Here is a 15,358-nt window from a genome sequence, read left to right on the forward strand (position 1 = left end):
AGAGGTCTCTGGGTACCCAAGGGCACACCAGCTAAGGAGCACAACCCAGAGAGTAGGATGAGCTTGCGATTCCAAACGAGGGATTTATTATCCTTTCCACCTCTTTCTGTGCATTTAAGCAGCAGAGGGGAAATGTGAGTGTATCTTGTGGATAAAAGATAAAAACAACACTGTCAAGAAATTCTCAGCAGCTGATTGGTGTCCGGGAAAGACCCCATCAGACCTCTCTCTATGGAAACTCATGTTAGCAGGGGAGGACTGAATCCCTCAGGAAGGCAGAGTTTGAAAGGACTGAGTCTGCCCTGTAGATCCTCTGAGTAGTTGCTTTAAAAACCCATTGTCCCTTCTGTGATGTCTGTGTGTCCCCTTTGGAAGGTCATTGCTCACTTTGCAAGGGACAATAGCGATGGAGATTCCTCAGATGCCTCATCCTGGTTGTAGAGGTCACTCTCCTCTTTCCCTCATCATCTCTGTCCCTATATTGGGTCATTTCTCAGTTTGTTTTGGGTGCAAACTTGAGAAAATAGACCTGAGGCCCCAGGACAGTCTCCTCACCATCTTGGCTGGTGGCATTTCAGCAGTGTGTTACCCAGGACAGTCTCCTCACCATCTTGGCTGGTGGCATTTCAGCAGTGTGTTACCGGAGACTCTCATGTTGAAGGTAATGAGCAGTGCCCATTACCTGCTCTTCTCATGCATGAATTTCTAGAACCCTGTGCAGAAGAATCTTCAGAGGTCTGCGTGATTAGAGGCTGTCTTAGTTCCTTGAGTAAGATTCCAGTGTACTCCCCCATGCTGTGGGATTTCTATTTTATGTCGGCAGAGACAGTGCACAGGAGAACTTAGGAAGGTGGACCAAACTCCAGGCTCCACTTTCCTCCCATGCAAAATAGGGAAAGCCCATGTAGGGTCCTGTGGCCCCAAAGGAAGCCTCATAAGATGGCAGCTCTGTTCCTGCTCTGTGTAGGTGCCATGCAAACCGGTACCTCCACCAGCGTCTTTATGCTTTTGCAATGTGGTCATTGGACTTGATCATCATCCTGCCACCTTAAAAAAGCAGCTAGCGCCCGCCCGTGTTTCTGTGAGTGCCAAAGTCCAGATAGTAACCACATTCGCTGCTGTGGTGTTAAGCTGTGCAGGGGCTGCCTCTTGCTGACATGCATTTCTGAGTGCAGGCAAGGGAAGGAGATCTTCAGAAGAAATTGTACCAAATGCCTGGGCGTCCTTTCATCGAGCACTTAGCATGCACATGCAGCCTGCTGCTTAGGCAGCTGCTTCTGTAAAGAAAGGGTTAAATACTGACACAAGGCCAGGGAACCACCCAGCCACAGTACCCCCCAGAGTTGGTGCTAATGAATGATAAACAAAGCCACTTTCATGGGAAGTGCTGGGCTTGCTGTTTTCTGGGAAAACAGGGTGATAACAGGAACAAAGTGGGATTTGATTTTCTTCCGCCCGTGCTCATTCGAAGGGAATCTTTGGCACCATGTAAGCATATTCAGTGCTTCTGAATCTTGGCATGAGTTTCCTGGATCCTCAAGGTTCAGGAACTCAGCAAGCAGAGACAGGAGCAGTGAGGATTGCCCAGTGATGCTGTGTGCGGCCTGCTGGAGCAGCAGTCACAGCAACAGATGCTGACCACCTCACTCCTCCATGCCCTGCTAGCTTTTGCGTAATCCTCAAGCAGAAGTGTTAGACTTTACTCATGAACTGCTCTTAAGATTCCAAAGATCTATACTTGCTTCTTCGGACTGGGTGTGACGGGGCGATCTACATCTCCTTCTTCCCTTCAGCCAGACTCTGGCAAAACTTCCACATCATGCTCTGGGCTTCAGCTCCAAGCTCTAAACCAGTCATTCCTCCTCGTCTGTCTATCTGTCCATCCCATTTGTTTATCTATCCATCCACCTACCCACCTGTTCACCGCTTGTTCACCCTCACACCCATCTATAAATCAGTCCGTCCATCCGTCCATCCGTCCGTCCATCCATCCATCCATCCATCCATCCATCCATTCATCTACCCTACCCATCCATGTATGTATACATCCTTTCTTCCATCTACCCACATACACACCTACCCACCCATCCATCCATTCATCATCCATTCTTCCTGTCCTTCCTTCCACCCACTCATCCATCCATCCATCCATCCATCCATCTATCCATCCATAATTCAGAACCTCTCTATGTACCCCCAGGGAAGGGTGGGGACAGCTTCTCCCCATGAGCAGCAGGCCAGTGGTTGGTATTCTTCAAGGCTATTGTACCTGCCTGAAGTCCACTGTCCTTCCTGGCCTTAATCAAATGCCACCTCCACTGTGTTGTGGTTTAAATGTGAATTCTACCCACCATCCAGGCTGTGTCTGTGCATACTTAATCACGGTTCCCTGCTCACACTTGCTTCCTGAGTGTGGACACATCAGTTGTCTCATTTTCCTGCTTCCATGCATGCTCCAATGTTGTGGGCTGGATTCCCTCAGACTATGAGCAAAAAGTAAACGGCTCCTCCATTAACAGCAACAAGCAGAGTAACTGTTAGACACTAGGAAGCATCTAGGCTCCCTCTAGACAGAAGGGAGCCATTCATGGGTCCCCTGGAAGCCCGGGCACACCCCTGTCCAGTCCTCATTCTCTGACTCCTGAGGGCAGGACCATGCTGGTGTCACTCCCTTGTACTGGTTTCCTTCTTTCATATATCTTTTGTTGGAAATAAATGCAGGTGGAGGTGAGTGAAGATACGTTATCACATGGAAGACAGTGGAGGCGGGGACAGTGTAAACTATATTTGTTTCTCTGCCACAGGTGCCATAGAATATTTGAAGGATAAGACTTGGACGACCATGCATTTAGTTAATTAGTGCAACAGATTTAATATTCTTAAATATTTATTGTGAATTGTACTGAGGGCAGGGTAAGGAAGCTGTACCTGTCCCAAGGGTTTACAGATAAATGCAGAAGACACACAGACATTCACCCTGAGCTGTATACAAATGGCACACCAGTAGTGCGTTTTCCTATACTGAGAATGTTAATAAGAGCTGAAAAAAAATTAGCACAAAAATTGGTGTCCCATCATGGCCTCCCAAATGGACAATGCACCTCATTTAAGGTTTTGTCTTGGTTGTCACAAAGATTTTTTTTTTAAACCGTACTAAGTAGCAGTATGCCCTTTTAATTTATCCTGTTTTGGTATCCATGGCAATTTTCTTTTAACTTGAGGTTTGACTTCTTTGGTATTTGGTAAGTCCAGAGCAAATGTCTTTTCCAGTATGGCTTCTGCTTCGCGCGGTGCCGCTCAGTGTGGCCTCCTGTGATACTTACGATTTCATCCCTGGCCGGGATACTTGCATTTTATTTTCCGTCCTTGCTCCAGAATCTTCCTGTGTGCTTCGTCCTCCCCCCAGGTCTGCTCTCTGCTCTGCTGAGTCCATTCCACAACAGGAGTCCCTAACCCCGTTCTTATTTTATTTGTTCTGAATTTCATTTCTGGAGTTTCTTTCTATTTGATTATCCCTGGAGACTCAGGTTCTTTGTTGAAATGTGAGTTTCTCTTCTTTTCTGATTCTTTATAGTCTGAATATTTTAACTCATAAGTTTTGAACCTGCTATGTCCGTTATGGGGGGTGGGGGGTTGTCTTATTTTGTTTGGAAGAGAGTGGTGATTTTTTTTTTCTTTACTTGTCTTGTAAGAAATTGAATTTTGTATCAAAATTAGAGTGAGATGGAGTGGGAGGCAGGTTGAGGAGGGTGGACTGTTCCTCAGAGACGATGTGATTTTAAAGTGGGATCGGATGAAAGAAAGCTGTTGTAGCTCTGGTGCCCTGGTGCATACGACAGTGGAAGCTTCTGTTATTAGCCAGGGCCGTGTTTCCTGGGTGCATTTCCCACACACAGGATTTTTGTTGCCACTCAGAGGAAAACACTCAAGTCCTTTTTAGCTCCCAGGAGCCACTTGTTGTCACGATCACTGGGCATCTGGTGCCAGCCCCCCGAGGCTTAGGACTGAGAATGCCTGGCTTGTACCATGTCCCCTTTCTCTATGATTTTGGCGACTCAGAACCTGCATCCTCACCTCCCAATGGCAGTATGTAGCAGATCAAATCTGTGCCCATGGTCCCTGGACATGCAGCCCCCGAGGCACTAATGTAGGAGGTTGGGGGAAAAGAGGAAAAGTAAACATTAACATGTGGTAGCTCTGCAGTGCCTGCACTCACCAGAGAGAGCATCTCTGTGGAGAAGGTTCCTGCTGGTTTACGGGGGTGGGGGGTGGTGGGCGTGGATGGGCCCTTTATGAGTCTATTCCTCACACATGAGTAGCCAGCTCAGGGTGGACAGTGCACATGTGGAATTAATTGTTTTCTCTTTGGAAACCGCGATGGGGGACAGTCCGCACATAGCGGGACAGAGCCACCCCCTCCAGCCTTCTGTGTTGTTGCTGTCATGGTTCCTTGTGTCCATGAGCCACAGAAAGCTTCAGAAATCGGCTCAGTTCATTATCGACGTGCACAAGGGCTGAGGTTGTGACTTTATGGGTCACACAATCAGGGTCTCCCTGCTTTCTGTTTCCTCACTTCAGAACCACGAGGCTGCACAGAGATTATCAGCCACACCGTGGGGATGTCAGAGAGCCCCCTCGGACCCAAATCCATCATGCTTCGGGCTGACAGGCCTGCAACACCCAACTTCCAGCAGGTGTTTGCATCTTCCTGCACAATTTCAAGCAACGGCCCCGGCCAGAGGAGAGAGAGGTAGGAAGAGGGGCTTCAACCTTGTCGTCAGAGGCCAGAGCTCTGAGCTGAGGGTAGAAAAGAAAGGAGTGGGTGGAGCAGGGCCCTGAGTGTGACCCCACTCAGGCATGGGGAAGAGGAGTCCATGTGTGGGACTGCACTAGACACTGCTCCTCAGGGAAAAAATGCTCTTCGAGGCATTGCAAAAATGGAAAGGAAGAAAGGGGCAGACCAAATTGTCTTTCTGTTTTACAGAGATGCAGGCCTTTAGGAACTCAGTAAGGCCAGCTGCCTCTCTGGCCCAGAGTAGAACTAAATTCCCCTGTGTTTCTTGTACCGGTTCCCAGTTTCCCTTCCCATCAAAATAAAGGGGACTAACTGGGTGTGGCGGCAGACACCATTAATCCTAGTGCTTAGGAGGCTGAGGCCTGAGTTCAAGGCCAGCCTGGTCTACAAGTGAGTTCCAGGACAGCCAGGGCTGTTACACAGAGAAACCATGTCTTCAAAAACCAACAGATAGATAGATGATAGATAGATAAATAGATAGATAGATAGATAGATAGATGGATAGATAGATAGATGGATGAGGAATTAAAAAATTTTTAAATAATAAGGAGGGTCCTCAAAGGCTTTGACACTACATGTAGAGTCTATACTTAGTTTAGTGCCAGTTTAAATATGTGTATATTGCAAGAACTTTATTTCTAGTGCTTTCTTAGGTTCCTGAATATGTTCATTCCCAGTCAGGTAATCCCTCTGTCCGCAGGAGATACGGTCTTTGCACTTAGTTGATGCTTCAGATCCTAGTTAGGAACAAACCCTGCACATAATATGTTCATTTATTTCCAACCATACCTACCTAAGATAGCTTTGACCATTTCTCAAAGGAAGTACATGACAGATCCATTTGGCATAGCCAATCAGCCAGGGTCCTTATCCCTACTCTTGCTGTTTGGGGCCTTTTAAAAAAATGTGGTTGTATCTTTATTTTTATTGTATGAATATTTTGCCTGCATGTGTGTCTGTTTGCCACATGTGTGCCTGGTCCCAGTGGAGGTTAAGAGGGGGCAGCAGATGCTCTGGGACAAGGAGATACAGGTGGCTGTGAGCCACTGTGTGGGTGCTGGCAATCAAACCCTGTTCCTCCCAAGAGCATCCAGTACTTAACCACTAAGCCATCTCTCCAGCCCCTTGGGGGCCATTTTTAAGTAACCTGAGAGTTACTTGGACATAGACACATACCATGTCAGCCAGTCATCTAATTACTGACTAACGGCAGGTAGGTAGCGTATACCACATGGATGCGCTGACTAAGGGACGATTCACACCCTGGACATGATTGAGTAGGATAGTACATGATTTTATCATTTTACTGAGAATGACATTTAAGACTTAGCACTTGTTTACTTCTAGAATTTTCTATATGATATTTTTAGACTGGGGCTAACCTGGGTCTCTGAAACACATAGAAGGGATGGGAGATCTTGCATGCTTGCCCAGCAAGCCTCAGTACCCACTTCCCCAGCCTTGTCTCTTCTATGTCTTATAACAGTTGCTGGTTTCGAGGTACTCGTGTGTCCCTTACATTCCCCTTATGGCTGTTTTTGTCTTTTGAACAGCCCACCTTCTGCAGAACGCCAGTGGGTAGAGAGCAGCCCCAAATCCACCCTAACCCTTCTGGGGAACAGCCACCCTTCTGAAAGTCCCCTCGGCACCCACGAGTTCTGCAGCTCTGGTAAGGACTCGCCAGGGCTGCCTTGCTTCCAGTCCTCAGAGCTCCAGCCTTCTTTCCACAGCCATGAGCTGTCCCTGTCGGAGCCTCAGGATGCTCGGCCTCCTGCAGGCAGCCCGGCCTTCTTAGGCTTCAACACCGCCCCAGTAACAAGTGGCCTTCCGCCTGGCGAGGACCCGGGCTCCTTGCTGGTCAATTCCCACGGCACACCACCAGCTCCCGGAGCCCCTCTGACAACATCAGGGGCCACCGACAACGGCTTCCTGTCCCACAACTTTCTCACGGTGTCACCTGGACCCGGCAGCCACCACAGCCCAGGCCTGCAGAACCAGGGTGTAAGCCTGCCTGGGCAGCCACCCCTCCCCGAGAAGAAGAGAGCCTCAGAGGGCGATCGTTCTTTGGGCTCGGTCTCCCCTTCCTCCAGTGGCTTCTCCAGCCCCCACAGCGGGAGCACCATGAGCATCCCCTTCCCGAACGTCCTTCCAGACTTCTGCAAGCCTCCAGAAGTGGCCTCACCTTTGCCAGGTATGACTCTGCATCTGCCCACTCCCTCAGGAGAAGCGGGGTGGGGGGACTCTGCGCCTTCCCATTTGATCTGGTCTCCAGTGCTCAGTGTCCTGCAGGAAATGTTCAGAACCCCCCCCCCCCCGTGGCTCTCCCCCATCCTCCTGGCCTAAAGCCAGGCAGACCTAGTGTTTCTGGTAAATCCCGCTCCGCTTCCTCCTTAGTCTGCTATAGACTCATGGCAACCATAGACCGTGCAGATGCTGCAATCGTTCTGCCTTTACTTTGACTTGAAAACAGAGATCTTTGAAAGTTACTTTCTTGCTGGGCAGTGGTGGCGCAAGCCTTTAATCCCGACACTCGGGAGGCAGAGGCAGGCAGATCTCTGGGAGTTCGAGGCCAAGCCTGGTCTACAAAGTTAGTCCAAGATAGCCTGTCTCGAAAAACAAAACAAAACCAAAAAACAAAACAAAAAGTTACTTTCTTTCTCCTCAATTAAATAATTAATCCAGAATCGAGTTATGAAATGTTTTGAGTGTTGGCCCTGAGCCTTGCTGCCCTGTTCTCCTTTCTGGGACTGAAAGCGTCTGTGTCTTGCATTGTACTGTGAGCACTGGATCTCCCATCCTGCCCTTCCTTCGAGCTGCATCTCCTTTCCCTTCGGGACCTTCGTGTCCATCCTTCAGTCCTACACATGGGTTTGGGCTTACAGCTTCATCGTAGATGAGGCAGTGGTACAAATATTCTGTATTAACTTTTTTGCTATGCAGATAGCCCAAATGATAAACTCGTGATCGTGAAATTTGTTCAAGACACTTCCAAGTTCTGGTACAAGGCAGACATCTCAAGAGAACAAGGTAGGTTGGGACAAGGGACCCCCTTGTGGTGTCAGTCATACTTGGTCTCTGGGTCCGTCTGTCAGGGGCCCCTCGTGGAAGCTGTGGTGCAGATGAAGTTAGGACAAACCACACCTCTATCAAAGGCCTGTGGGGAAATGTCCACAGCCTTCACAGTCCTATGGGGGAAAACTCAGGACAGGTGTGGGTTTGGGTGAGAAGTGGGTTCAAGGCTCGTGTGTGTGTGGCCTATGAACATCGGCAGTTTCACCAGGCCAGCGGCTCGCCAGCCATGCCAGCCCACCACTGCTTTATGGAAGAGACATTCTGCTCAGGTCTCTACTGCAGAAAGAGGGCTATGGAAGAGACAGACGCATTGGGAGACAGTCGAGCTCAGTGGCTGCGGGCCATAGAAGGGAGTGGGGAGTTTGGGGCTATAGTTATAACAAGCTTCCTGCATCCTGCATGAACCTCCCCACATTGCCCGCCTGGTTTTCGAGGTGCGCAAGTAACTAACTGCTCATGAGCTCTGCATAGGACCATCTCTTAGAAAGGCTAGTTTTCTTTCCCCCTGAAATTCTGCCATTAGATTTTAGAATAGAGACTGAGAGACTCCAGTTTTTCCTGGGAGCTCAAGGAAGCTGTTGTCATTTTAAATGGAGAGGAAGCCAGGAAAACAACCATGGCCTAGAAAGACTTTCATTTCCCTTAGACGGCCTTTGGAAAAGCTACTTAGCAAGTCCAAGGGCTCCGCAGAGCAGCCCCACACTGCCAGTGTTCGCAGGGTCTCCTGTCTCCCTGCTGAGCAGCACAGATGAAAAGATGGCATTTTCCTTACTTCACGTTTATCAGCCAAGCAAGCGGGGTCTCCAGGGTGGAGAAGCAGCTGGGAGAAGGGACTGTCTTAGTCCATCTTCTGGAGATGTCACAGAGCACCTGAGATGTAGATGACTTATAAAGAACAGGAATTCGGGAGGTAGGGCACGCCAAACATGTCAGCATGCGTCTCACACTGTTGAAAAGTGTGCAGAATAGAGATCGGCCATAAGTGGTCAAAACCTTGCTTCGTAACAGTCCACCTTCAAGCAGCTGCGCCACCCCCACGCCCATTGCCCAATCCCAAAAGAACAGTAGGCTTCCACTGTTGAGCATTAGAGCTCAGACTACACTGAGATTTTTTCAGAGGTGGCGCCATCTCAGGGGCCAGGTTGACCGTGACCTTTGCCCCCTACAGTCACCCATGCCTTTTCCTCTTCTAGCCATTGCCATGTTGAAGGACAAAGCTCCTGGGTCATTCATCGTGAGAGACAGTCACTCCTTCCGAGGGGCCTACGGCCTGGCCATGAAAGTGGCCACACCTCCTCCTTCTGTCTTGCACATGAACAAGAAAGGTAAGGGCCCGTGGAATAGACTGGGGCGGGGGTTGGAGGGAGGAGCTATCTTTTTAAATACATCATTTATACAGTTTTTTTTAATCCTCATTTGTTTTAAGCAAGTCATCTTTTCCATCACACAGTAAAGCAGTAGTTGTCAATCATCCTAACACTGAGACCCTTGAATACAGCTCCTCATGCCGTGGCGAAACCCCCCCTCCCCCCACCCCCCCACCCCCCACCCCACCCCACCCCCCGCCTCACCACAACCATAAATTTTTTTTCATAAAATTATTTTTGCTGCTACTTCATTACTGTAACTTTGCTACATATGCAGCATAAAGTAACTATCTGTGTTTTCCGATGGTCTTAGGTAACCTCTCTGCAAGGGTCACTCTACCCCCCAAAAAGAGGTGGTGACCCACATGTTGAGAACCTCTTCAATAAAGCAAAAAAAAAAAAAACCAGTAAAGGACCCTGTTTTCATGTCAGCCCTCCCTCCTTTCGGTGACCTCGTGATTTGTCACTGATAGGCAAACAGTCATCTCTAATATGATCTTTTGTCTATTTTTAACTTGCAATGTGAAAACTAATGTAGCTCATATTCTTACACGTCCTGTCGTGAGTCAGAGTTCAACGATTCACTAAATTCTTAAATTACACCCGTATTTTCTTTCATAGCTCTTTGTTCTGTTTTTACAAATGTATTGTTTGTTTGTTTTGTTTTGTTTTGTTTTTGGCCATTGTTGGCAGGTTTTTTCATGTTTTTTGCTCATCCATCTCCTTCACCTATATATAACCATCTTTACCACCACATCATCCCCGCCAGCCAGGAAAACTCTTTTTTTTTTTTTTCCTTTTCTTTACCACCAAAAATAATTGCTTTGGACTATGGAAAAGAACATCCTCTGGTCATGAGGAGGATGCGGTTGTCACTGTGTGAGCGGATGCCCAGGCTAGTTCTCTAATTTGTGATGAGGCTCACCGTGGCTCACAGCTTTAGAAGGTTCAGTTCATTTGGTTGGCTTTGGTACGAGGCCTGTGTTACATCATCACAACAGCGTGATCGTGCGTAAGGGAGTTCGTGTTCACCAACTGCCTGCAAAGTGAAAGGTTGAGAAGGAAGCTAGGTTCCACCACCCTCCCGAGGGCACGATCTCCGTGACCCTGTCCCTCTCCTTACATCTTCCCTGACCACCAGAATGTCTCCCTGGGAGCCAAGTCTTTGCCGCATGGATCTGTGGGAGACATTGCGTTGTCAGGGGAGAGGGAGCAGAGTGAGCACAGATGTGGCACCTCTCTGTTCTATTCTGTGCCTGGATCTGAGAAGAGCTGTTCAAACTCTTGCATGAAATCTGTGCTGAAAGCTTCCTGAGCAAACAGCTTCGAGCTGCTTTGAGAATATATGACGTGGCTGCCAGCGGGCCAGCCTCAGGCACACAGGTGGCTGCCAGCGGGCCATCCTCAGGCACACAAGTGGCTGCCAATGGGCCAGCCTCAGGCACACAGGTGGCTGCCAGCAGGCCAGCCTCAGGCACACAGGTGGCTGCCAACAGGCTAGCCTCAGGCACACAGGTAGCTGGCCTGCTACAGGGATGTGCACCTGGGAGGCACCTGGGACTCGGAGAGCACAGTCCCCAAACCTGTGGGTGCTGACGGGGCTTCTGGTGAGGGGGCAGGAGGCCTGTGAGGAGGAGCATAAGCGACATCACACAGATGTGGCTCTGTAGACCATCTAGGATTTCAACATAAGAAGCTCACCGGGCACTTGGGAGGCAGAGGCAGGTGGATCACTGTGAGTTCAAGGCCAGCCTGGTCTACAAAGCAAGTCCAGGACAGGCAAGGCTACACAGAGAAACCCTGTCTTGAAAAACCAACCAACCAAACAACCAAACAAACAAACAACAACAACAAAAAAAGTATATATATATATATATATATATATATATATATATATATATATGAAGCTCATTGGAACACTGACTCCTGCTGGGGAAACAAGGCCTTTAGCACTGAGCACTCACTCAGATCTGGCTGCTGAGGACAGCCAGGCCTTACATGGGAGCACTGGCTAGTGACAAATCAGGGAGAGCCTTAGAATGGCTGGGATCATAGCCTGCTTTGAGAAGACTTTGTACTAAGTCCGAGGATGAAGCAACAAAACGGACGCTATGTCAATAGCAGATGTGAGAAACCTAGCATGGAGGTCTCTGCCGGGTGAAGCGCAGTCTCTCCTCCGTGCCTGCACCCAGGCCTGGGTTTGACATGTGTCTTTCACAGTCCAGTGGTAGATTTGAGAGAACAAGAGCCAGCGAGTCACCGTGGCACCTCCAGTCATCCCGAGATGAGACAGCTGTGGCCGTTATGGACTCTGCATTCCAAAAAGCCCTCGGCAGCAGCGTCTTCACAGAGCCGTTTCCCACAAGTAGAATCCAGGCCTTCCACGGGTTTTCTCATTAGCCTGGGTGCCCCGCATCATCTCCTCCCACAGAGGAAGGCTCATGTGTCTGTTCCGTCTGTTTTATCTGACACGGGCTATAATGGACGCACGCCATCCCTTCTCTGCAAGCTTGACTGCCCCTAGAGCGTGCTGACATGCACCGCTGCCAATGTGTGCTGCTCTTCATAAACACAGTGGAGCCTAATTCCAGCTCAGTATCCCTGATCATAAATGGCTCCGAACAGATATATCCGAAGTTTCTGATTATTTTCACATTTCAAAGTACCTGCGTAATCGGATATCTTGGGAACGAGGCTCAAGTCTTTAAAAAAAATTTTTTTTTAATTATTTTATTTGTATGCTGTTTTTCCTGCGTGTTGGTCTGTATAGTATGTACAAGTCTGTTGCCCTGTTAGATACTCTGAAAGCAGAGTTACAGACAGTTGCGTGCTGTCATGTGGGTGCTGGGAACAACATGGGAGAACCAAGTCTTAGCATTAAATTCCTTTACATTTTGTGTAGAATTCCTACTCTCTTCATACACATTGAAGGTAATGTTATGTAATAGTGTCCACTGTTTTGCACAAGAAGCAAAGTCTCATGGTACGGAATCTTTCATTTATGGTCTCATACTGGTGCTCAAAGTCTGCCAGATTTTGCATTTGTGATTAGCAATATTCAGCCTGCACAGGAGGCTAGCCTCTGGCACCACCTCCAAGCACAAATCCAGCAGGTCTCAGTGTCAGCAGGATTGACAGGCCATACCCCACATAGGCTGCTAACAACAGTACGCAGGGTGTCCCCCTGACTCTCGCAGCTTGCAGCAGTGGGTTCTTTTTCTCCTGGTTCAGTTCGTACTTTTCCATTCAGAGACCTCCCCTCGTGCCACTCCTCCTTGGGCTCAGCAGCTGGCTTAAGCACAAGTGTCCTGTTTACTAGCAGTTTGGTAGAGCGGTCCCCCTTCACAACAGAATGCTTGTTGCTGAAGGCGTTTCTGTACCCGGCTGGCGTCTCCGCCTCACCCGGAGGGCTGGCGTCCTTCCAGCACTTAACTAAAGTCTTTTCTGCTCGGGCCTTAGTGGCCTTTCCTCTCTTGGAGGAATGCAGCTAGTGCTCCAAGGCCAGTTCATTGCTTCTCTGGGAGTTCTTGTCACGTGAGAGGATGTCTCTCAGAGTCATCTCTCAGTCTCTACGTTTCCGCTCCAACAAGTCTTACCATCCACTTGGCTTATGGTACTGCCCTCAGACCATCCCAAAGGTGGCTCTATGTGACCCCATAGTGCAGTGGCTTAATTCTATTCAAAGAGACCCTTGTTAGGTGTAACTCTTGGCTTATATATCTGCCGGAGGCTTTTTTTTTTTTTTTTTTTTTTGTCTATCCGTCTGTCCTTCCTTCTGTCCATCTGTCATCTATATATTTCTGTGTTTCCTTTATCTCTTCCTAGCCTGTCCTCCCTATCCTGAGTCTCCCTATGCACTGAACTAAATGTCTGTTGTTCTTTCCACAGCTGGAGATTTATCCAACGAACTTGTCCGGCACTTCTTGATTGAGTGCACCCCAAAGGGAGTGCGATTGAAAGGGTGCTCGAATGAACCATATTTCGGTGAGTTACTTGAGAAGCTCTTTGGGTCCTTACCGGTGCACGGATGCCCTCCTTCAGTGGCTTGAGCTTCGAGGGCCTCTGTGCCATGGTGGGTTGCTCTCATCTCAGCCCCCAGGCCTCAGGCTGCCGTCTGAGCCATGTGAGCTTGTGCTTCAGCGGCTTTGTCAAAGCAAAATAGATGGAAAGGACCCTTCCAGAGCCAGAATAAGACAAGGTGAAAGTCAGCAGATGAGTCCCAGCAGGACTGGAGCCCAGTGTGACCCCCAGAGCTGCCTCCAGAGCCTCCCACTTTGTAAGCCTGCCCCAGCCTTCGGGTACACTGGGGCAGCCTCACTTCCTGCGTTAGGAAGCACCTGGCACTTCGTACTTACAAAGGCGGTGTGCTCAGAAGACACTGCAGGTCCCTTGGTCAGCCTCTTCATTGTCTTGCGGCCTTGTCATTTCTAGGAGCTTTGGCTTGCATCCCACAGTGATAGAAAGGCGTGGCTTTTGGAAGTTCTGTCCCAACGGATCCTCTGGCTAAACAGAGAGGGTGAAGAAATTGGTGATACTTATATACTCTTGTCTACTTTACAGGGAGCCTGACGGCTTTGGTGTGCCAGCATTCCATTACACCCTTGGCTTTGCCCTGCAAGCTGCTCATCCCGGAGAGAGGTACGGGGCGGAGGCCTCACTGCATGTAGGATCTTCTGCACTGCTCAGAGCATGCCTGCTCCTGGGACCCACAGAGAGCTCCCGAACATAATCAAAGATTCCTTTTATGACATGTGATCCTCACAAGCCCCAAAGAAAGCTGCTAACCACCTGAATGGAAAAGGGAGAAGACCAGGCTGTGGGCAGCAGCTCGCAGGCCTTGCACACTGTGGCCCATATGGGAGGCTTTCAGTCTGGGTTTTGGATTTGAGATTAGCAATATTCAGCCTGCAGTGTGTGTGTGTGTGTGTGTGTGTGTGTGTGTGTGTGTGTGTGTGTGTGTGTGTTTACACATGTGTGAGTGTGTGTTCAGACTGATTTTTAAGATCACTCGCATTACAGATTTACAGTCCTACAAAATGACCAAGATGCTGCTATGTTTAAGTTTTGGTCATGAACAAGTCTCTTTACTTTTATGTTTGTTAGAAAATACTCATAATAATTTTTAAAAATTAATATCCAGGCAATTAGGGGGCTTGATGTGTAGGTAAATGGGGTTTTTTGTCTTTTAAAATTTGATGATTTATGTAAATGAATTCAGAGGCCAGGAAGATGTTGTAGGGGACCATGCCAGCCCCATCTGGGTTCTGGATGGGCTTGCAGTTTCTGTGGGCTGGATTTCTGTCTCTCAAAAGAAAGTTAACCCTGCTGTCACTGTCTGGGAATTCTGTCATCAAATTAACTTGGCCACGTGGACCACTGCGTCTCAAGCACTCATTTGTCCTCCCCATCCCTCTTCCTGCAGATCCACTGGAGGAAATAGCAGAAAACTCTACCCAGACAGCGGCCAACTCAGCAGCTGAGCTCCTGAAGCAGGGGGCAGGTCAGTGGACACAGCCCTGCTTTCTGTATCTCTGCATCTCCGAGTTGTCGGGCAGAACCGAACTCCCATGACAGAACTTCCCCTTGGACAGTCATTTCCTGCTTTTCTGTGCGCCATGAAGGAAGTTTCCTTTTATAGATGCTTGGCCCAGCTGGGTGGGGTGCAGCTGGGACGAGACACAGCCAGGGCGTAAGGGGCTGGGACTGTTGGTCTGACTCGAACAAGACCAGATTCAGTGGAACAAATGTCAAGTCGTGCATTTGGTGTGGGGGTCGGTGTGCAGTAAGGCAGGATGTGGGTGACCTGCTTTGCCAGCTGAAAATGCAAAAATGTTCCGAAGCTGTGACTCAGTCGTCAGGCAGTGTGAGTCAGCTGCTGGCCGCGCTCTGCCATCTGTGTGGTGAGATGCACGACCCAGAGCCAGGCCTCCGGAGACCAGGCTACTCCGATGACGCTTTGGTAAAATCCTTATTCATAGATTTTATTTCCTAGATTCATTATGGAAGGGTATAGAAGGTATAGAGAGCCCGTGTAAATATTGGTTCTCCAGTCACTGCATCCCACACCTTATTGTTAGAGCTGAGGAGCTCGTGTCCTTGTATTATCAAATAAAATCTGTAGTTC

General features: G+C 48.9%; 1 protein-coding gene across 8 annotated transcripts in view; it reads left to right on the forward strand.

Annotated features, from left to right (window-relative positions):
• TNS3 (tensin 3) overlaps positions 1–15,358 on the forward strand; it is a 413,668-nt gene that overhangs the window by 206,290 nt on the left and 192,020 nt on the right. For all 8 annotated transcript variants that reach the window (XR_014782789.1, XR_014782790.1, XR_014782791.1 and 5 more), the window contains 7 exons: positions 4,579–4,750; positions 6,349–6,986; positions 7,736–7,822; positions 9,061–9,192; positions 13,123–13,218; positions 13,795–13,872; positions 14,657–14,734. Coding sequence is in view for 5 of the 8 variants with exons in the window: in XM_084800091.1 (XP_084656217.1) it covers positions 4,579–4,750; positions 6,349–6,986; positions 7,736–7,822; positions 9,061–9,192; positions 13,123–13,218; positions 13,795–13,872; positions 14,657–14,734 (1,281 nt within the window). In the remaining 3 variants the exon portion in view is untranslated. The remainder of the gene's footprint in view (positions 1–4,578; positions 4,751–6,348; positions 6,987–7,735; positions 7,823–9,060; positions 9,193–13,122; positions 13,219–13,794; positions 13,873–14,656; positions 14,735–15,358) is intronic.

Source organism: Acomys minous (genome assembly GCF_964271855.1).
Source record: "Acomys minous genome assembly, chromosome: 10".
In the NCBI taxonomy this organism is placed as follows: domain Eukaryota; kingdom Metazoa; phylum Chordata; class Mammalia; order Rodentia; family Muridae; genus Acomys; species Acomys minous.